Raw genomic sequence first — 23,495 nt, 5'->3', positions numbered from 1 at the left:
GAAATTTTGCCATTTGCAACTATATGGATGGAGCTAGAGGGTATTATGCTAAGTGAAATAAGCGAATCAGAGAAAGACAATTATCATGTAATCTCAGTGATATGTGGAATTTGAGAAACAAGACAGAGGATCATAGGGGAAATGAGGGAAAAATGAAACAAGATGAAACCAGAGAGAGAGACAAACCATAAGAAACTTAATCTCAGGAAACAAAACTGAGGGTTGCTGGAGTGGAAGGAGGTGGGTAGAATGGGATGGCTGGGTAATGGACATTGGGGAGGGTGTGTGTTGTGGTGAGTGCTGTGTATTGTGAAAGACTAATGAATCACAGACCTATACCCCTGAAATAAATAATACATTATATGTTAATAATTTTAAAAAAGAAGAGAATTGAGTGTCCAGAAATAAACCATCATATCTATGGTCAATAGATATTCAATGGAAAAAGAGTCTTTTCAAAAGATGGAGTTGGGACAACTGGGTAACTATATGCAAAACAATAAAGTTTGACTCCTACTTCACTCCACACATAAAAATGAACTCAACATGAATCAACTAGAAAAGAAGCTAAATAGAAAAGAGCTAAAAGTATAAAACTATTAAACAAAAACACAAGATAAAGTTTATGACCTCAAATTTGGCAATGGATTTTAAAATTTGACACTAAACACAACTTAAGAAATAATAGATGTATTAGACTTCACAAAAATTAAAATCTTTTGTGCATCAAACATTATAAAAATATGACAAAATAACCTACAGAAAAGGAGATGCTACTTGCATATCACACATCTTATAAGGGTTTAATATCTAGAACACACTAAGCATCTTTATAACTCAAAAAAAGAAGATAACTCAATTAAAAAAAGACAAAGAGTTTGAATAGACATTTCTCCAAAGAAGATATACAAATGGCCAATTAGCACATGAAAAGATATTCAACATCACCGATCATTAGGAAATGCAAATCAAAACCACAGTGAGAGGAATAAGACAAGGATATCCACTCTCACCACTTTTATTCAACATAGTACTGGAAGTCCTAACCACAGCAATTAGACAATGAAAAGAAGTAAAAGACATCCAGACTGGTAAGGGGGAAGTAAATTTTCGTTATTTGCAGATGACATGATACTATACTATCCTTTAGAAGACCCTAAGTACTCCACCAAAAAAACTACCAAAACTGATAAATGAACTCAGTAAGGTCACAAAATACAAAATCAATGTGCAGAAATCTTTTGCATTTCTATACACTAATGATGAGGCAGCAGAAAGAGAAATTAATAAAACAGTTCTATTTATGATTGTGCCAAAAGTAAAGAACACCTAGGGATAGTACTAACCAAAGGGGTGAAAGACCTGTACTCTAAAAACTGTAAAAAATTGATGAAAGAAATTGATGATGATACAAAGAAATGGAAAGATACTCCATGTTAATGGACTGGAAGAAAAAATATTGTTAAAATGTCTATACTACCCAAAGCAATCTACTAATCTAATACAATCTCTACCAAAATACCAACAGCATCTTCCACAGAATTAGAACAAAAGATCCTAAAATTTATATGGAACCACAGAAGATTCTGAGTAGCCAAAAGAATTTTGAAAAAGAAAAGCAAAATCGGAGATACCACAATTCTAGACTTCAAGTTATATTACAAAGCTCAAGTAATCAAAACAGTATGGTACTGGCACAAAAATAGACACATACACCAATGGACTCTGAAAGAAAACCCAGGAATAAACCCACAATTATGTGATAATTATATTAATCTTCGACAAAGCAGGAAAGAATACCCAATGGGAAAAAGAAAGTCACTTTAACAAATGATGTTGGGAAAAGTAGACAGCAACAAGAATGAAGCTGGACCACTTTCTTACACTATATACAAAAACAAACTTGAAATGGATTAAAGATCTAAATGTGAGACCTGAAACCATAAAAATCCTAGAAGAGAGTGCAGGGAGTAATGTCTCTGACATTGGCCAAAGCCACATTTTTGTAGATATGTCTCTGGAGGCAAGGGAAATAAAGGCAAAAATAAACTATGGGACTATATTTAAAAAAAAAAAGGGTTTCTGTACAGCGAAGGAAATAATCAATGACACTAAAAAATGACCTACTGAACGGGAGAAGACTTTTGCAAACAACATACCCAACAAAGGGTTAGTATCCAAAAGATACAAAGAACTTCTACAGCTCAACAGCAGAAAAGCAAATAATCCAATTTAAAAATGGGCAGAAGACATGAACACACATTTCTCCAAAGAAGACATCCAGATGGACAACAGACACATGAAAAGAAACTCAACATCACTCATCACCAGGGAAATGTGAATCAAAACCACAATGAGACATCACCTCACAAGTGTCAGTATGGCTGAAAAATAAAATTACAAGAAACAGCAAATGCTGGCGAGGATGTGGAAAAAAGGATCCCTCATGCACTTTGGTGGGAATGCAAACTGGTGCAGCCACTGTGGAAAACAGTACGAGTTTCCTCAAAAATTAAAAATAGAGCTATCCTATAATCCAGTAATCACACTACTGGATTCACCCAAAGAAAAGGAGACACTAATTCAAAGGGATACATGCACCCTTATGTTTAAGCAGCATTATTTGTAATAGCCAAATTGTGGAAACAGCCCAAATGTCCATTGGTAGATGACTGGATAAAGAAGATGTGGTATATATATATATGTGGTGTGTATATATATATATATATATATATATATATATATATATATATAGTCCAGCCATATAAAGGAATGAAATCTTGCCATTTGCAACAACATGAATGGAGCTAGAGAGTATAATGCTAAGTGAAATAAGTCAGTAAGAGAAAGACAAATACTCTTTGATTTCACTCATATGTGGAATTTAAGAAACAAAACAATTGAGCAAAGGGAAAAAAGAGAGAAAGAAGACAAGGAACAGACTCTTAGGGCACCTTATGGCTCAGTCGGCAGGGCAGGTGAGTCTTGATCTTGGGGTTGTAAGTTCAAGCCCCATGTTGGGTGCAGAGATTACTTTAAAATAAATCTTTAAAAAGAGAAAGAAATAGACTCTTGACTATAGAGAACAAAATGGTGGTTACCAGAGGGGAGGTAGGTGGGGGGTGGGTGAGATAGGTGATGGGGATTAAGGAGGGTACCTGTTGTGATAAGCACAGAGTGATGTATGGAATAGTTGAATCACTGTGTTGTACACCTAAAACGAATGCAACATTGTATGTTAACTACACTGCAATAAAAATTAAAACAGAACCACTATGAAATACTTCACTCCCACTAGGATAGTTACAATAAAAAGATAGATAATAAGTGTTGGAGAAATTGCCACTGCTCAGATGCTGCTGGTGGGAATATAAATGGTGCAGCTGCTGGAAAATAGATTGGCAGTTCCTTAAAAGGCTAAACATAGAGTTATCACATGACCCAGTATTTCACCTCCCAGGGATATATTCAAGATAACTGAAAACATATGTCCACACAAAAACACGTGTGCATATATTATAGCAAGATTATTCATAATAGCCAAAAAGTAGAAACAAGCCAATTGCCCAAGAATGGAATAATAGTAAACAAACTGGTATATCCGCACAATGGAATATTACTCAGGCGTGAAGAGGAATGTGGTACTAACTAATGGAAGAACCTTGGAAACATTATGCTTGGAGAAAGAAGAAAGAAGACTATATGTCTTATGACTCCATGTGTATGAAGTGTCCTGAATGGGCAAATCCACGGGAACAAAAAGTAGATTAGTGATTAGTGGTTGCCAGAGCCTGGGGATAGAACAGACTGGAGAGTCAACTGCTAGAGAACAGAAGGTTGCTCTCAGGGAGTAGAGCATGCTCTGGAGTTAGGCAGTGGCTGGTGATGACTACACAGACCTGTGAATGTAGGAAAACTCACCTTAAAACTGTGTACCTTTAAAAATGGTGAATTGGGGGCACCTGGGTGGCTCAGTGGGTTAAAGCCTCTGCCTTCGGCTCAGGTCATGGGCCCAGGGTCCTGGGATCAAGCCCCACATCGGTTCTCTGCTCCGTGGGGAGCTTGCTTTCTCCTCTCTCTCTGCCTGCCTCTCTGCCTAATTGTGATCTCTGTCAAATAAATAAATAAAATGTTTTTTTAAAAATGGTGAATTTTATGGTATGTGAGTTGTATCTTGAGGGTAAACTTAGCCAATTTGTACTGAGAAGGTCATGCCAGCTGTGAGGAGAGCAGATCAGAAGTGGGGGTGAGAGATGCCTTAACAAATGGACATGTGAAAAGGCTTTGGAGTTTATAGAGGTCATGACTTTGACCATGTCATAGGATAGAGCTTACTTTTTCAACTACAGTGATGGAAGCAGAGGGTGGAGGCCTTGCACTGACCATGATGCTAACCTCCAAGGATTTGGTTCTTGTAAACCTCCCCAGGAATTCATTTCCCATAAGCATTCTTCTTCTTCTTCTTTGTCTTGGTCCTATGATCAGTGCCCCCGGAGCACTGGGACCCAAGGTGGTTTCTCAATGATAATGTGCATCTGATGCAACAGCTCACACACTTTTTTAATAACTCCCATTGCTCCTGCCCTCAGCAGCCTCAGCCCAGCTTCATTGCATGAATTAAGCCTAAGTTTTGTTCCCTGAGGAGTGTCCTTTCCCTTCAGGCCAGTCTTCTGTGTTCTTGGTCTGACAGAGGCCAGCAAAAGAATGGAGCTGCCAGAGAAGGGTGGTCTGGAGGGTGGAGGTTCCAAGTCTCCTTGGCCACTTTGGGCCAGAGGTAGGTGATAGCTACTGTGTCCTTCCCATGGACAAGTCAGCATTGAAAAGGCTCCTGCAAAGCCTATTGTAAGACCAGCATGGGGTGGAGAGAGGGTATGGGAAAGTCACTGGGCAAGGATGCTGGGGGACGGGGCTTGGGAGAACAGTTAATTTTATCTGGAACTAAGACTTTTGTCCATACTGGCTTATGTGTTGTGTGGAATTCAGGACAGAGGGTGGGAGGGAGAGCAGAAGAGACACAGCTGGTTTCTCCCCCATCTCCCACACACATACTCCAGCTTCTTCCCACACCTAGAAGAAAACACACCAGGTCTTTCTCTCACACTTCCCGCCCTCTACTGTTTCCCTTTTAATCCTCTGTTCTTCTCCTCCTCCTGCCCGCTGCTCTCCCACTCTGAGTCTCCATTCCTTCTCTACTGCTATGTCTCCATCCTCCCTTCCTCAAGATCTTGTCTTAATAAGACCTGTTAATACTTCCAAGATGACCACAGACTAGATTCAGCCCCCACTTTTTAAATTTTTTTAAAAGATTTTATTTTATTTATTTGACAGACAGATCACAAGTAGGCAGAGAGGCAGGCAGAGAGAGAGGAGGAAGCAGGCTCCCCGCCGAGCAGAGAGCCCGACACGGGGCTCGATCCCAGGACCCTGGAATCATGACCCGAGCCGAAGGCAGAGGCTTTAACCCTCTGAGCCACCCAGGCGCCCCTCACCCCCCATTTTTGGAATCACGTGTCCCCCCCCCCACCCTCCTTAGTCCTGCATGGACGAATTTCACAAGAGTATGGTGGATGGGAAACAAGGTTGAGCAACAAAAGAAAAGGGTCTGGAATCCTTCTCTTTCCCTATTCATATCCATGACCCTCAGTATGTCACTTTATTTTGCCTTCCCATCTAAATCTATTCTTTTTGCACGTAGGCGGAAGAATCATCTCAAAGATTCTTACAAGTTCGTGAAAAGCATGCTGGCCATGCTAAGAGGACGCTTTTAGGTTTGTAACTCTGGTGATAGTGGGAATTATAATTTGGAGTTCCCTTTAACTTCCCTTGAACTGAACTTTCATTCGTTGGCGACTTGCTCTCTTTTCATCTCTCACCGTGGTCTGGCCCATCCCAACACATCAAGCCATCAAGCATCCTTTTAGGAATTATCTATGAGAAAGGCTATGTGTGCCCCCAGGAACTTGGGATACTTGGGATTGGGTGTAGCACTCAACATATCAGACTTGCAGGAACTTGGGGTACTTGGGGTTGAGTGTAGCACTCAACATATCAGACTTGCATTGAAATTACAAACACAAGTGAGGAGACATCCTTATGGAAAAATACTAGTCCGTGGTAATGTTAGAGAATAGTTCATTATTCTCAGGCCTTGAAGGAGGGGTAGGATTCAGATAGATGAGCAGGATGGGAAGGCAATCCAGGTGGGGTACTGGACTGATGAAAGGTCCTGACGCCTAAGGAACTGAGGAGGGGATCAGTTTGGTTGGAGTCAAGGGTTCTCAGCAGGGAGCAAGTAAGAAGAGAATAGTGCTTAGGAGTGCAGAATATGGGACTCATCAGACCTGGGTCAGAGTTCCAGCTCTGCTACTCACTCTCAGTGTGACGTGAGACAAATTATTTAACCTTTTTAAGCCTCCGTTTATTTGTTTGTAAAGTGGGGATAATTAACAGTATTTACTATATTTTATAAGGATGCAAATACTATATGAGAATTAAACAGGTTAATGTTTATAAACTGTTTAGCGTAGTGCCAACACCTAGCGAACACTCAGTAAATGTCTGCTACTACAATGACAGCAATTCCTGTCACCACTACAAGAAATGTTGACTACTTCAGCTACTGCTAAGTGGCAGACGGGTCTGCAAAGAAAGGTAGGAGCCCTTGAAAAGCCATCTAAGTGTGAATTCTTTCTTATAGTCATTGAAGAACCATGGAAAATCTTGAAAGTTTTGATGTAGATGGAAAACGTCTTTTAGGAAGTTAACGTTACAGACTGTGCATCTCTGACTAATGAAGACATAGAGACGTGTGTGACAGTTGTAATTTTTATAGGGATAAAGGTAAAAATAGGGATACTAGAGCTCTGTTGTTGGCATTTTAGGAATCCATAATTAGGTGGGAGGGTTGGGGTTGGGGGGAAAGGGTTAGAGGTCGGGCGCTTTCTCAGAGAGGCCAAACCAGGCCATTTAAGATGCTGCCCACCCAGTCTAATCTTGACAGCATGTGGTAGAGCAAGGGCACAAAGCTGGAGACAGAGATGTATTACCCTCTGTTAGAGTTCTGACAATGCCCCTTGAGTGTCTGCTCCACTGCCGCCTGTCTTGCGGCTTTCCACCCCAGTGTGCCGGGGTAAGCCTTCTTTAACCCTGTCTCATCACATCATTTCCCACCCAAAGGCTTACAGGGGTTCTCAGTTGTCCATGGGATGCTTTTCATACAGTCTTACGCTGACAGTTGGTGGAGTCACAGGATTAAAAAAAAAAAAATGCATCTTCTTGGTACACCATTTTTACACACCTATTGGGGTTGAATGTGAATTCTAGGGATAAAATAAAGATGACAATATTTTGAGTCTTGGAACACCTCACAGATAATTTCAGAGATAATTCTGTTTCATAATTGTAGATAGAAGTCTTTTTATACTTATTCATCCAATTCCCTATAAAAAACATATCATGGCAATTGCTGTTTTCTTCTCATATGTCAGGTAGGAAGCAGGGCGGAGAAATCCTTTTAGGCTCTATTGTCTTCACAGGGTGGAGCCTCAGGACAAGTTTTCCTGAACGATTAGAGAAAATTTTAGAAAGGTGTAACTTGAGGGAATGAATTTTAACATTAAAGAACTAAGTTTATTTTTCAAGGGAATGCCTGCTAGAACTTCCACTTACTGAACTAATGAAATCTGTTTCTTCTTTATTCTGTATTTTCTGTAACTCCTTGATCTTAGCAATCAAAGTTTATAAGCCACAATACTTAAATTAAAAAAAAAACCCTCAAAGATTGTCTAGACATATGCCTATAATAGAAAGTTCCAATAGTTTTTAAAATATAAAGCTTGAGAGTTCAAGGAAATTTTGCATTTGTCCTGGGATGTTCTGAGATATCTCTACAGATGGCCTCATGGCAACAATGCCATTAGAGAAGTATTTATATGGAAAAGGCTGAGAAGTCCTAATCATCCCAGATTTAGCCAAGATCATCTGCTTGTTTGCTTTACATTTGGTTCCAAATTAGGGCATGAAAATTTCTTCTAATCCACACCTCTCTTCCTCGGCAATGAATCATACGCAGCTCAAACTGCCATGACGAAGCATCTATTTGTTTATCTAAAATCATTAGTCTCTGTATCCTTTCAAGATTTTTGCAGCCAGGATGATGATATTTGCCATCACCTGTACTTGCTGACATGTTTGTTCATTTTTTTCATTGATTCAACCATGTTTGTGGAGCCTGTAGTTCACATGGCACTATGTTGGGCACATTAGGTATGAATCAACAAGAAACATGTGGGACACGGACAGAGTGATACAAAGCGGGGAAAGACCCATAAAAGCCTGGGATATGATGTAGGGTGTGGTTAAGGAGATAAGTCTGTGAGGGCCTTGAAAATGTATTTATCTCCATGGAAGGCTCTCCTAAATTCCATCTTAGAATATATTCAACAATGACTTTGATCAACTTATTCTGACTCTCCTAAGGTAAATGATGGAATTTTCATGATTTTTTGCATGGTTTTTCTTTAGGCATGTGGGGAAGATCCCATGGAAGCACAGAATATCACACAGGTGTCAGAGTTTGTCCTCATGGCATTCTCACAGACCCACGAGCTCCAGAAATTTCTGTTCCTGGTGTTCCTGTTTGTCTATATCACCACTGTTGTGGGAAACATCCTTATCATGGTCACAGTGACTTCTGACTCCCGACTCCACAGCCCCATGTATTTTCTGCTCCGAAATCTGGCTGTCATAGACCTTTGCTATTCCACAGTGACTTCTCCAAAGATGCTGGTGGACTTCTTTCATGAGGTCAAGACCATCTCCTACCAGGGCTGCATGGCCCAGATCTTCTTCTTCCACCTCCTGGGAGGTGGGACCGTCTTCTTCCTTTCAGTAATGGCCTATGACCGCTACATAGCCATTTCCCGGCCCCTCCACTATGTCACCATCATGAACACTCGATTGTGTGTGTGCTTGGTGGTGGCTGCTTGGGTAGGGGGATTTGTTCACTCCATTGTCCAGCTGGCTCTGATGCTCCCATTGCCTTTTTGTGGCCCCAACATTCTGGATAACTTCTACTGTGATGTCCCCCAAGTGCTGAGACTTGCCTGCACGGACACCTCCCTCCTGGAGTTCCTCATGATCTCCAACAGTGGAATGCTGGTCCTCATCTGGTTCCTTCTCCTTCTGATATCTTACACGGTCATCCTGGTGATGCTGAGGTCCCACTCAGGGCAGGCGAGGAAGAAGGCAGCTTCCACCTGCACCACCCACATCATTGTAGTGTCTATGATCTTCATTCCCTGTATCTATATCTACTCCCGGCCCTTCACCCCCTTCCCCATGGACAAGGCTGTGTCCATCAGCTACACGGTTATGACCCCCATGCTCAACCCCATGATCTACACACTGAGGAATCAGGAGATGCAGGCAGCCATGAAGAGATTAGGCAAGCGCCTTGTAATATGTAACAAGGAATGAATATAAAAAAATTTTGAGTTTAAATGACAAGTCTTCCCTCCGAACTTTTATTTTCCCACGTGAAAAGTGGAGGGAAATCTTTATAGACTGTGACATTTGAGATGAAATCAGTGCTTCTCTGAATCTACTCCTGTGTCAGGTATTGTGTTAGACATTTTCTCACTTTGATCTCAGCCTTATAAAATGGACAGTTTCATATTAAACTATTAATCCATATTAAACAATATGGATTGTTTCATATTAAACACTTTAACAAATGAGAGAACTCAGAGAGAAGTAACTTGCTCAATGGTGAACCACAAGTAAGTTGCTGGAAGAGCTTGGCCAGGACTTGGTTCTTCTGACTCCAATTTTAGAGGCAAGGCTGTGGGTGGGATGTGAAATTCAAGGTTTCCCACAAACACAAGCGAAAACCTGAAGAGTTCCTCAGCTGTGGATGAATATCTGTGATGACTGGTGAACAGTCTCATCTTAATTCTGGAATAATCACAATCTTTTCTGCTCCCGCTTTTACTCTTCTTTCTTTATCTATGGAGTTCTGTAACTTTACTCAGCTAGGTATTTGCATCCACTGATAGTTGTCAATATTCTTTTACCCATTCAATCTATTGGTTCCATTTGTAAATAACCAGAAGTCACTTACTGGTTCAATTTTTTTTTTTAAGATTTTATTTATTTATTTGACAGACAGAGATCACAAGTAGGCAGAGAGGCAGGCAGAGAGAGAGGAAGGGAAGCAGGCTCCCCTGCTGAGCAGAGAGCCCGATGTGGGACTCAGTCCCAGGATCCTGAGATCATGACCTGAGCTGGAGGCAGAGGCTTTAACCCAACAAGCCACCCAGGCGCCCCCTGGTTCAATTTTTTAAATAGTTATCTTGGGTCTCTTTCTTAATTTATGAAAAATTTGCTTTTCTGTGATCCAGAATTCAATTCTAAGGATGGTAGGAAGCAAAGAAGTGTTAATTATAATCTATAACATTGACCTAAAGGAGAGAAATGGGAGACATTTCCTCAGATGTACTTACACATGATCTCACAACATGAGATACTCACTTTTGAACTGAATTTGTTGAAAAAAACCTCTTTTAGATGAACACAGCTATATCCTTGAGAATTTAAGACATCTCTTACTGAAGCTATACTATGTTTATGATATAAATGTTATTTGGACGTAAATTTATTAGCCCTAAATGGGTTGGTGCAATGTCTTTCAACTATAAACACTGTACAGAAAAAAATTTAAAAGTTGTTCATGGGCTGCATGGGTAACTCAGTTGGTTGCGTGACCTACTTTTGGTTTTGGCTGGGGACACAATCTCATGTGTCCTGTGATTTGCCCCAAGTCAGGCTCCACACTCAGCAGGGAGTCTTCTTGAAGATTCACTCTTTCTGTTCATGTCCCCTACTCATGCGCATGCTTTCTCTCTAAAGTAAATAAATAAATCTTTAAAAAATAAGTTGTTCATAAAATGGCTTAAATTAAAAACATTTCCCATGTTCTGATGCTGTCTTAAATTGTATAGTGAGACACTAACGGGAATTGTAGCCAAGGCACTCTATCTGCGCTCTAACTCCTGCTGGTTGTGTGTCCTTTGGACATCATTGAATCTCTACTTCTTTAGCTATAAAATTTCCATAATTGCTCACAGTGTTGTGTGGGTCAGTGGGTGAACGGAAAAATTCCAACACAGGTCTTGGCATATTGTAGGCATTCAATTAATGTTAGTTCCTCCACCATTCCCATTTCCAATTGTTTTTTGACTTCTCATCAATACTTTTTCTCCAATTTTAATTCCAGAATAGTTAATGTACAGTGTTAAATTAGTTTCGGGTATACAATATAGTGATTCAACAATTCCAACTATTACTCAGTGCTCATCAAAATAGGTGTCCTCCTAATCTCCTTCACCTATTTCACCCATCCCGCCACCCACCTCCCCTCTGTTGGCTCTCTGTAGTTGAAAGTCTATTTTTTGGTTTGTCTCTTTTTTCCCCTTTGTTCATTTGTTTTGTTTCTTAAATTCTACATATGAGTACATATGATATTTGTCTTTCTCTTACTGATTTATATCACTTAGCATTATACTGTCTAGACCCATCTATGTTGTTGAAAATGGCAAGATTTCATTCCTTTATATGGCTGAATAATATTCCATTATACAGACACACACATACACACATATAAACCATATCTTCTTTATCTTGTCATCTGTTGATAGACACTTGGGCTGTTTCCACAATTTGGCTATTGTAAATAATGCCTCAGTAAACATACAGGTGCACATATCCTTTCATATAGGAGTTTTCCTAGGCTTTGGGTAAATATGGAATAGTGCAATACTAGAGTAGTTTTATTATTAATTTTTTGAGGAACCTCCGTATTGTTTTCCACAGTGGCTGTACCAGTGCATGAGGGATCCTTTTTCTCCATATCCTCGCCAGCACTTGTTGTTTCTTGTGTTTTTTATTTCAGCCATTCTGATAGGTAAGAGGTAACGTCTCATTGCGGTTTTGGTTTACATTTCCCTGATGATGAGTGATGTTGAGTGTCTTTTCATGTGTCTGTTGTCCATCTGGATGTCTTCTTTGGAGAAATGTGTGTTCATGTCTTCTGCCCATTTTTAAATTGGATTATTTGTTTTTCTGCTGTTGAATTGTAGAAGTTCTTTACTTTTTTGAACACTAATTCCTTTTATGGATACATCATTTGCACATATCTTTTCCCATTCAATATGTTGTCTTTCAGTGTTGTTGATTGCTTCCTTCATTGTGCAGAAGCTTTTTATTTTATTGTAGGCTCAACAGTTTATTTTTGCTCTTATTTCCCTTGCCTCAGAAGACATCTACAAAAATATTGCTTTGTCTGATGTCATAGACATTACTGACTGTCCTCTCTTCTAGGATTTTATGGTTTTAGGTCTTACATTCAGGTTTTTAATGCATTTCGAGTTTGCTTTTGCATATGGAGTAAGAAAGTGGTCCATCTTCACTCTTTTTCATGCAGCTGTTCAGTTTTCCCAGCACCATTTGTTGAAAAGACTTCTTTTCCCCACTGGGTGCTCTTTCCTGCTTTGTTGAAGATTAATTGACTTCTGGGTTTTCTATTCTGTTCCATTGGTGTATGTGTCTATTTTTGTGCCAGTACCATGTTGTTTTGATTGCTTGAGCTTTGTTGTATAAGTTGCAACCTTCCCACCGATACTCTTAAATTACACCAAGAGAGTCATTTGGTTCTTTAGGGTCTAAACAATCAGGTCTACTGAAGTAATGCTCTATTGTCATTTTGTTTATATAGGATTAGTGAAAACAGCTCTCTTAGAAGTTGTTGATGGAAGGCTGTAAATTATTTCAGTTTTAGCAGATTGAAACAATTTTGTTAATATAACTCTACTCAACTGACACACAATGGTACATTACTTTCAGGTGTACCTCTGGGTGATTCAGCTTCTCTATCTGGTATGCTCAATCATAGTTTGATCCTGGCTCAGAGAATACTTCATGTCTCAGCCTTATGAATCTGTTGATCTTGCCATTCCAGTTCTATTTTTTAAAAGATTTTATTTACTTATTTGAGAGAGTGAGCAAGAGAGAATACATGAGCAGGGGCAGAGGAAGAAGGAGAAGCAGAATCCCCTGCTGAGCCAGGAGCTTGATGTGGGATCTTGGGATCATAACCTAACTGACTGAGCTACCCAGGCGCCCCTCCAGTTGGATTTTTTTTCTTTAAAGATTTTATTTATTTATTTGACAGACAGATCACAAGTAGGCAGAGAGGCAGGCAGGGGGAGAGGAAGGGAAGCAGGCTCCCCGCTGAGCAGAGATCCTGATTCAGGGCTTGATCCCAGGACCCTGAGATCATGACCTGAGCCGAAGGCAGTGGCTTTAACCCATTAAGACACCCAGGCGCCCCACCTCCAGTTGGATTTTTAATCAAGTTCAGGGATGATTGAGGTATGAGGAGGAAAAGACCTCATTCAACCTTGCCTAAATGTTCACTTTACATTGGATGCATGAAAGGTGGTGTATCTGTCCGAGTTCCACCAGAGCAATAAGACCAGTTGGATATAGATGACATGTCTAATAAGAGATTTGTTGCAAGGAGTTGGCTTGTATGACTGTGAGACTGACCCGCAGCCCAGTAGAAATGCACAGGATGGGCAGGTGGGGACTTTGCATGAGCTGAAGCCACAGTCCAGAATGTCACCTTCTTCAAGGAAACCTCAGGCCTGCCCTCAAGGCTTTTTAACTCATTGAATCAGGCACATCCAGTTTATCTAGGAAATTCTCTTCCGCTTAAAATCAACTGATTGTAGACAGCAATCACATCTGTGAAGTACTTTCACAGCAACACCTAGATTAGTGTTGGATCGAATAACTGGGAACTATAGACCAGTCAAGGTGACATAGAAAACCGACCATCGTAACGGGAGAATTATTGATTATCAGTGATGCTGGGCACCCTCAATGGGAATCTAAATGAAGTTGCTTCTGGATGTATCCATTTAAGTTTGAAGTGGTAACAATAGTTAAGTGTGACAAATATTTCTTTTCTTAGATAATGCTACATGGGGAAATCATTTTCTCAGTTCATTTTCCATGACTGGGTCTTTAGTATGATTCCTCTCTCCCTGCCATTCTGGTCTTTGGAATTCATTATATTGCCAGTGGATGCAGTGAACAGAAGAGGTCTGGTGGACATTCTACAAACCCATATGTGCCTTGACAGGGGAAATACATGAACTGAAACATATTCGTTTTCTCTTAGTGAAAGCTAAGTCAGAATCAGAACTCAAAGTCACCCATGTGATAGTCAATGAAATATACAAGTCCTGTTCCCTTCCCCAGAATCAATCCAGGCTAATTGGCTCCAAGTGATTAAATTTTGAAATGGACTGAAGCTCTAAATAAGAGTCAGTGGTCAGTTTGCTTTTTAATCTACGTCTCTTGTATGTGGGAGATCTTCACATTACATTCTTATCTGCCAGAGGCAGAAACTATTTGGCCAAGTGTAAACATGTACAACGAGAGAATTTAGACTAACCTGGAAATACTGTGTAGATCAGAGAGATCTAAGAAATCGGGTTTTACAACACATCAAGCTTACAATGGCAGTCCATTTTTGGTTTTGATCACTTTCTCATAGTGAGAAATTATAGGAGTTTCTTGCAGCAGCTCTTGTGTTAAAAACAGTAGTAATTCACATGTAAAAAATTTTTTAGCATTTTATAGATAATGTTAGTAGACCTGGATATGGATGGTAAATCAACACTGGCGGGTCTGGTTGGTAAAATAAAGGAAAAGATTTTTTAAAGTATTGATTATATTGTAGAAATGTTTTCCCATGGATGACTTTCTCTAAAAAAAAGATAAAGTTTAAAGAAGAAAAGGAGAAAGAGAAGAAGGAAGAGAAGGCATAGAAAGAAAGTAATCAAACCAGCAAGCTTGATGATTCTGCACACTCTCAGAAAGAGAAAGAAAGAGAAAAAGAGAGAGTAAGAGAGAGAACAGATGGTGGTGTGGCCCAGAACCGGGAGCGTCAGCATTATCTGAGAACTTGTTGCAGATGCAGATTCTTGGCACTATTACTAACCAGGTGGATGAGAAAGTCAGGGACTTGGTACACACTACTCGGTCTTCACAAGCTCTCCAGGTGATTCTATTAAGGGTAAGAATCCCTGGCCCATAAATGGATTTGTCTAAAACTCCCAGAAACTGTTTCTTTGGAAGAGACTCTTACCCTTTTAGATCATGGCTTGACAATCCCACATCCTCCAAATCTCTAAAGTTTTCAGTGTCCTTGGTACTTTGGTTCCTATGGAAGACCTCTCAGAAAGCTAAATGTTTTTGAGAACTTTTAGAAACTTTTTAACAACTCCCATTGTTCCCTTTTCTCCAGTGGGAATCAGGGGCAGTGTGTGTGTTTGGTGGGGGGGTGGGGAGAATCAGCCCAGCTCTGTTTCTAGAGCTGAGCCCAGTCCAATAGTGTGTCCCTGAGGATATGCCCTCTCTCCCTAGGGTCACCCCCGCTGTCATAGGTGATGTGTGGGCAGTGGCCAAGGAACTGATGTTGCAGGAAGGAGCTCTCCAAGGTGAACAGTCAGTGGAGCTGAGTGTGTGGCTCAGAACCGGGAGCGTCAGCATTATCTGAGAACTTGTTGCAGATGCAGATTCTTGGCACTATTACTAACCAGAAAGTCAGGGACTTGGTACACACTACTCGGTCTTCACAAGCTCTCCAGGTGATTCTATTAAGGGTAAGAATCCCTGGCCCATAAATGGATTTGTCTAAAACTCCCAGAAACTGTTTCTTTGGAAGAGACTCTTACCCTTTTAGATCATGGCTTGACAATCCCACATCCTCCAAATCTCTAAAGTTTTCAGTGTCCTTGGTACTTTGGTTCCCATGGAAGACCTCTCAGAAAGCTAAATGTTTTTGAGAACTTTTAGAAACTTTTTAACAACTCCCATTGTTCCCTTGTCTCCAGTGGGAATCAGGGGCAGTGTGTGCGTTTGGTGGGGGGTGGGGAGAATCAGCCCAGCTGTTTCTAGAGCTGAGCCCAGTCCAATAGTGTGTCCCTGAGGATATGCCCTCTCTCCCTAGGGTCACCCCCGCTGTCATAGGTGATGTGTGGGCAGTGGCCAGGGAACTGATGTTGCAGGAAGGAGCTCTCCAAGATGAACAGTCAGTGGAGCTGAGTGTGTGGCTCAGAACCGGGAGCGTCAGCATTATCTGAGAACTCGTTCCAGATGCAGATTCTTGGCCCTATTACTGACCAGCTGAATGAGGAAGTCTGGAGCTGGGGACACACTACTCGGTCTTCAAAAGCTCCCCAGGTGGTTCTTTTTTTTCTTTTTAAGAAAAGAAAATTTATTTATTAGAAAAACAGAGAGAGAAAAGGAATGATGGAGATGGTGAGAGAGAGAGTGTGAGACTCCCCCCTGAACAGGAGAAATGTGATCAGACATGAGCTTAGAAAGGTCTCACTGACGTTCTTTTAGAACTGGCTTGTGGCAGAAGCAAATGGAAGAGAAAGAATGAGATGAACTTGACCATTGATCTCTGATGGACTGCTGTAGGCACATGGGAGAGGATGGGACTGAGAATGGGCAGGAGGAGTGGGGAGGCCCCCACCCTAACACGTCTCCCTCTATATCTCCCCCTCACCCCCTTCTCCAGCTTTGCCCTGGTCCCTCCTCCCCCCCACCTTCCCTTTCCCTTTCCTTCACCTGCTCTCTTCCTCCATCTCCCTTCCCCTTCCTCCCCAGCTTGATTCCTTTGTCTGCTTCCATGCTCTTGTTTCAACATCTTCCTCCATCTTCTCCCCTTGTATCAGTAACATCTTCTAAACTTCTTGTTCCTTTCAGCAGAGTTCTGAGAGTCTCCGTCATGCAATATTCATCACCTATTCCTTAAACCAGAGACTCTCTCTCATCTTGGCCTCTCTCGTCTCAGCACACACTCCATTTCTTTCCAGGTAAGGAGATGCACCCCACAGCTCTTCACGAACCCGGCATCAACCCCACGTAACTTGGGAGCATTGACTGTCACCAAGATGGGCATGGTGGGGCACAAATAAAGATCCGTGTCTCTGCCTCTGGGAACTTCAGTTAAACTGTGGAAGAAAACGATAGTCACAGGAAAAGCCCATTAACATGACGATCTGGCAAATGTTGCATGAAAAGTCATTCCTAGAAAAGTGTATTTGAGACCCGAGGAAGGGAGGATGTCTTAGTGGAGGAGAATACCCAGAAGAAGTGATTGCCAGAGTGATTCGTTTCCAGACACTTTCTAAGGAACTTGATGGGTTATTCTATTTCATACCCTAGACAATTCTCTAAAGAAGAGGTCTTTATTCCTGTCTTACAGATGTGGAAACTGAGACTCAGAGAGATTAAGTAACATAATCAAGGTCAAATCTCAAGTGACTAGAAGCCCTGAATTTGATGGCGGGTGTGTTGGACTCCAACTGTGTCCCCAGACTGGATCCCATGGAATCTTTGAAAGGCAGGTTGCATATGTCTCTGGATGGCTTTAAGATATCTCACCAATTTATATGACAGCACTAGCTTGTCAGCTGTCCACTGACAAGCCCATTAATAATAGCACATGGCGATATGGTCTGCACGTGAGGCTCCATCCTCTGGACCCACACAACTCAGCTGGAGCCCCGAATGAGCACTTAAAGTGACTCCATGCATCTGTATCTATGATTCCTTTTCTTTAGGAGGATGGAGAGGGTGCCATGGAGCCAGGGAACCTCACGTGGGTATCAGAGTTTGTCTTTCTGGGGTTCTCAGAGACTCGAGAGCTCCAGCTCTTCCTGTTCCTGGTTTTCCTGTTTGTCTACACCACCACTGTTGTGGGAAACCTCCTCATCATGGTCATGGTGACCTCGGACATCCGGCTCCACACTCCCATGTATTTTCTGCTCCGAAATCTGGCTGTCTTAGACCTCTGTTTCTCCTCTGTCACTGCCCCAAAGATGCTGGTAGACTTCCTCTCTGACAAGAAGACCATCTCCTACCAGGGCTGCATGGCCCAGATTTTTTTTGTTCACCTTTTTGGTGGCGGGACTGTCTTCTTCCTCTCAGTGATGGCCTTTGACCGCTACATAGCCATCTCCCGACCCCTCCACTATGTCACCATCATGAACACTCAGCTCTGTGTGGGCTTGGTGTTGGCTACTTGGGTAGGGGGATTTGTTCACTCCATTGTCCAGCTGGCTCTGATGCTCCCATTGCCTTTTTGTGGTCCCAACGTCCTGGATAACTTCTACTGTGATGTCCCCCAAGTGCTGAGACTTGCCTGCACGGACACCTCCCTCCTGGAGTTCCTCATGATCTCCAACAGTGGAATGCTGGTCCTCATCTGGTTCCTTCTCCTTCTGATATCTTACACGGTCATCCTGGTGATGCTGAGGTCCCACTCAGGGCAGGCGAGGAAGAAGGCAGCTTCCACCTGCACCACCCACATCATTGTAGTGTCTATGATCTTCATTCCCTGTATCTCTGTCTACTCCCGGCCTTTCAGTACCTTTTCCTTGGATAAGACTTTATCCATCAGCTACACGGTTATGACCCCCATGCTCAACCCCATGATATACACTCTGAGGAATCAGGAGATGCAGGCAGCCATGAAGAGATTACGCAAGCACCTCATGATATGTAATAGGAAGTGAGCTTAGAGTGTCTTGACTACGGGCACATGGGCAGTTCAGTCGTTTAGGTGTCCAACTTTTGATAACAGCTCTGGTCTTGATCTCAGGAAGTGAGTTCAAGCCCTATGTGCAGCCTAATTAAAGAAATAATCTTGGCTTTAAAAGACAACTTTTCCATATGAACATTTGTTCTACCATGTGAAAAATAGAGGAAAGTCTTTATGGAGTGTGACATTTGACATTAAATCAATATTTCTGTGTACGTACTCTTATGTTTGGTATTATTTTAGGCACTTTCTCACTTTTTAAAAAAAAATTATTTATTTATTTGAGAGAGAGAGAGAGACTGTGTCCAGAGAAGGGACAGAGGGAGATGGAGAGGGAGAATCTCAAGCCAGACTCCCTGCTGAGGAGGACCCCAAGATCATAACCAGACCTGAAATCAAAGGACCAGATCCTCGAATGACTGAACCACCCAGGTGCTCTGGCACGTTCTCACTTTAATCTCTTCCTCATAAGATGGACAGTGGATATATTATTATTATATTAAACATTTTAACAATGAGAGAACTCAGGGAGAGGTGACTCAGTGGTGAATAGCAAGTGAGTGGCAGAGCTTGGCCAGGACTAGGTTCTTCTGACTCCAAGTTTAGAGACAAGGCTGTAGGTGGGACGTGAAATTCAAGGTTTCCCACAGACACAAGCGAAAACCTGGAGAGTTCCTCAGCTGTGGATGAATATCTGTGATGACTGGTGAACAGTCTCATCTTAATTCTGGAATAATCACAATCTTTTCTGCTCCCTGCTTTTACTCTTCTTTCTTTATCTATGGAGTTCTGTAACTTTACTCAGCTAGGTATTTGCATTCACTGATGGTTGTCAGTTTTTCTGTGTCCTTTCAATCTATTGATTCAATTTAAAATGATCAGAAGTAATTTACTGCTTCAATTTTTTAAAAGGTATCTTAAGTTTGAGAGGTTCTTTATAGATCTTGGCTATCATCCCTTTGTCTATAGTGTCATTAGCGAATGTCTTCTCCCATTCCTTGGGTTGCCTCTTTGTTTTGTTGACTGTTTCCTTTGTGTGCACAAGCTTTTTATCATGATGAAGTCCCAAAAGTTCATTTTCACTTTTGTTTCCCTTGCCTTTGGAGACGTGTCTTGAAAGAAGTTGCTATGGCTGATGTTGAAGATGTTAATGCCTAAGTTCTCCTCTAGGATTTTGATGGATTCCTGTCTCACGTTGAGGTCTTTCATCCATTTTGAGTTTATCTTTGTGTATGGTATAAGAAAATGGTCAAGTTTCATTCTTCTATACATAGCTGTCCAGTTTTCCTGGCACCATTTATTGAAGAATGCCTTTTTTTCCACTGGATATTTTTTCCTGCTTTGTTGAAGATTATTTGACCATAGTGTTGAGGGTCCATATCTGGGCTCTCTACTCTGTTCCGTTGGTCTATGTGTCTGTTTTTGTGCCAGTACCATGCTATCTTGGTGATCACAGCTTTGTAATAATGCTTGAAATTGGGCAATGTGATGCCTCCAGCTTTGTTTTTCTTTTTCAACATTTCCTTGGCAATCCGGGGTCTTTTCTGGTTCCATATTAATTTTGGGATTGTTTGTTCCAACACTTTGAAAAATGCCATTGGTGTTTTGATCAGGATGGCACTGAAAGATTGCTCTGGGCAGCATAGACATGTGTGAGCCTGATGGTGAGTATTAAGGAGGGCACGTATTGCATGGAGCACTGGGTGTTATATATAAACAATGAATCTTGAAACACTACATCAAAAACCAATGATGTATCATATGGTGACTAACATAACACAATTTAAAAAGTTATCTTGGGGGCGCCTGGGTGGCTCAGTGGGTTAAAGCCTCTGCCTTCGGCTCAGGTCATGGTCCCAGGGTCCTGGAATTGAGCCCCGCGTCGGGCTCTCTGCTCAGCAGGGAGCCTGCTTCCTCCTCTCTCTCTGCCTGCCTCTCTGCCTGCTTGTGATCTCTGTCTATCAAATAAATAAATAAAATCTTAAAAAAAAAAGTTATCTTGGGGCGCCTGGGTGGCTCAGTGGATTAAAGCCTTTGCCTTCGGCTCAGGTCATGATCCCAGCATCCTGGGATCAAGTCCTGCATCAGGTTCTCTACTCAGCAGGTAGCCTGCTTCCTCCTCTCTCTCTCTGCCTGCCTCTCTGCCTAATTGTGATCTCTGTTTGTCAAAGAAATAAATACAATCTTTTAAAAAATAAAATAAAAGAAATAAAAAGTTATCTGAGTTCCTTTCTTAATTTATGAAAATTTTACTTTTACATGATCCAGAATTCAATTCTAAGGATAGTAGGAAGCATAGAAATTCTTCCTATTATAATTTATATTTTATAATTATAAATCATATTTTTAATTAAACTATTTTAATTAAATTATAAATTAAATTTGTAATTATAAATTATAATTTATAACATTGACCTAAAGGAGAGAAATGGGATATATTTCCTCAGATGTATCTTACATGTGATCATTCCCCAAGATGAGATACTCAGTTTTGAACTGAATTTGTTGAGCGATACCCCCTTTTGATGAACACAGCTATATGCATGAGAGTTTTTTAAATTTAAATATCCATGAGAATTTAAGACAACTCTTATTGAAGCTTGTTATGTTTATGATGTAAATGTGACTCATACCTGAATATATTAACCCTATGGGGCGTCTGAGTTTCTGTGGATTGAGTGTCTGCCTCTGATTTCCACTCAGGTCATGATTCTCAGTGTGGTAAGATCAAGCCCACAACTGAGCTCTGTACTGGGAGTGGAGCCTGCTTAAGATCGTCTCGCCTCCTCTCTCCCTCCCTACCAGCTCAAGCTCTCTCTCTATCACAATAAATAAAAAAATAAAAAATAAAAAAGATTATGAAACCTTAGTGGATTGGTGCAATGTCTTTCATAAAGATGGTAGAGAAAAAATTTAAAAGAAATTGTTCATAAAATGGTCTAAATTAAAAATATTTCTCAAGTTCTGATGCTGCCTTAAATAATATAGTGAGACATTGACAGGATTTGCAGCCAAGGTGTTTTATCTGGGCTCTAACTCTTGCTGGTTGTGTTCCTTTTGGACATCATTGAATCTCTACTTCTTTAGCTATAAAATTTCCATAACAGCTCACAGTGTTGTGTGGGTCAGTGGGGCAAATGGAAAAATTCCAGCACAGGTCTTAACATATTGTAGGCATTCAGTTAATGTTAGTTCCTCCCATTTACAATAGTTTTTTGACTTCTCATTAATATTTTTTCTTCAATTTAATTCCTGTATAGTCAATGTACAGTGTTAAATTAGCTTATAGTGATTTATAGTTTATAGTGATTCAACAATATACAGTATATAATTTAGAGTGATTCAACAATTCCATCTATTACTCAGTGCTCATCAAGCTGTCCTCCTAATCTCCTTCACCTGTTTCACCCATCCCGCCACGCACCTCCCCTCTGTTGGCCTTCTATAGTTAAAAGTCTATTTTTTGGTTTGTCTCTTTTTCCCCTTTGTTCATTTGTTTTGTTTCTTAAATTCTACATATGAGTGAAATAATATTTTGTCTTTCTCTTACTGATTTATATCATTTAGCATTATATTGTCTAGACCCACCCAAGTTGTTGGAAATGGCAAGATTTCATTCCTTTATATGGCTGAATAATATTCCTTTGTTTATATATATATGTGTATGAATATATTCACATATGTGTATGTGTATGAAAATATATATATATATATATACACACACACATACCCAGACACCACATCTTCTTTATCCATTCATCTGTCGATGGACACATGGGCTGTTTCCATAATTTGGCTATTGTAAATAATGTTGCAGGAAACATATAGGCACATATCCTTTTAAATTACTGTTTTCATGTTCTTTGGGTAAATAACCAGTAGTGTGATTACTAGTTGGTAGGATAGTTCTTTTTTTTTTATTCTTTGAGGAAATTCCATACTGTTTTCCACAGTGGCTGCACCAGTTTGCATTCCCACCAAAGTGCATGAGGGATCCTTTTTCTCCACAGCCCCACCAGCATTTGTTTCTTGCGTTTTTGATTTCTGAAAGGTATGAGGTGATGTCTCATTGTGGTTTTGATTTGCATTTCCCTGGTGATGAGTGATGTTGAGTGTCTTTTCATGTATCTGTTGTCCATCTGGGTGTCTTCTTTGGAGAAATGTGTGTTCATGTCTTCTGCCCATTTTTAACTTGGATTGTTTTTCTGCTGTTGAGTTGTAGAAGTTCCTTATATCTTTCGGATACTAACACTTTGTTGGACATGTCGTTTGGAAAAATCTTCTCCTTGGGGCGCCTGGGTGGGTCAGTGGGTTAGGCCTCTGCCTTCGGCTCCAGTCTTGATCTCAGGGTCCTGGGATCGAGCCCCACATGGGGCCCTCTGCTCAGTGGGGAGCCTGCTTCCCACTCTCTCTGCCTGCCTCTCTGCCTACTTGTAATCTCTGTCAAATAAATAAATAAAATCTTCAAATAAATCAATAAATAAGCAGTATTATTTAAAAAAAAAAAAAGAAAAATCTTCTCCCATTCAGTAGGTCATCTTTTGGTGTTTTTGATTGTTTTCTTCACTGTACAGAAACTTTTTTTTTTGTACAGAAACCTTTTATTTTGATATAGTCCCATAGCTTATTTTTGCTTTTATTTCCCTTGCCTCCAGAGACATATCTACAGAAATGTTGCTTTGGCTGATGTTAGAGACATCACTGCCTATACTCTCTTCTAGGAATTTTGTAGTTTCAAGTATCACATTTAGGTCTTTAATCCATTTTATTTTATTTTTGTATATGAAGTGAGACCTTGGTTCCGTTCATTTTT

General features: G+C 40.7%; 2 protein-coding genes across 2 annotated transcripts; both read left to right on the top strand.

Annotated features, from left to right (window-relative positions):
- The first annotated feature begins 8,535 nt into the window (after positions 1–8,535).
- On the top strand, positions 8,536–9,477 carry LOC116577713 (olfactory receptor 4D1). Its single transcript, XM_032321331.1, has one exon. It carries the CDS (start codon positions 8,542–8,544, stop codon positions 9,475–9,477), a length of 936 nt encoding a protein of 311 aa, XP_032177222.1. The 5' UTR covers positions 8,536–8,541.
- An 8,087-nt stretch (positions 9,478–17,564) lies between these two features.
- Positions 17,565–18,656, top strand: LOC116577711 (olfactory receptor 4D1-like). The gene has a single exon (XM_032321330.1). It carries the CDS (start codon positions 17,721–17,723, stop codon positions 18,654–18,656), a length of 936 nt encoding a protein of 311 aa, XP_032177221.1. The 5' UTR covers positions 17,565–17,720.
- Positions 18,657–23,495: the final 4,839 nt, after the last annotated feature.

This window comes from Mustela erminea, chromosome 18 (assembly GCF_009829155.1).
Source record: "Mustela erminea isolate mMusErm1 chromosome 18, mMusErm1.Pri, whole genome shotgun sequence".
Taxonomy (NCBI): domain Eukaryota; kingdom Metazoa; phylum Chordata; class Mammalia; order Carnivora; family Mustelidae; genus Mustela; species Mustela erminea.
The sequence above is the reverse complement of the archived record's forward strand: the minus strand, read 5'-3'. Positions and strand labels throughout refer to the sequence as shown.

What these genes read in the sequence shown, in the direction of transcription:
- LOC116577711 (XM_032321330.1), top strand. Translation starts at nt 17,721, where the DNA reads ATGGAGCCAGGGAACCTCACGTGGGTATCAGAGTTTGTCTTTCTGGGG.
- LOC116577713 (XM_032321331.1), top strand. Translation starts at nt 8,542, where the DNA reads ATGGAAGCACAGAATATCACACAGGTGTCAGAGTTTGTCCTCATGGCA.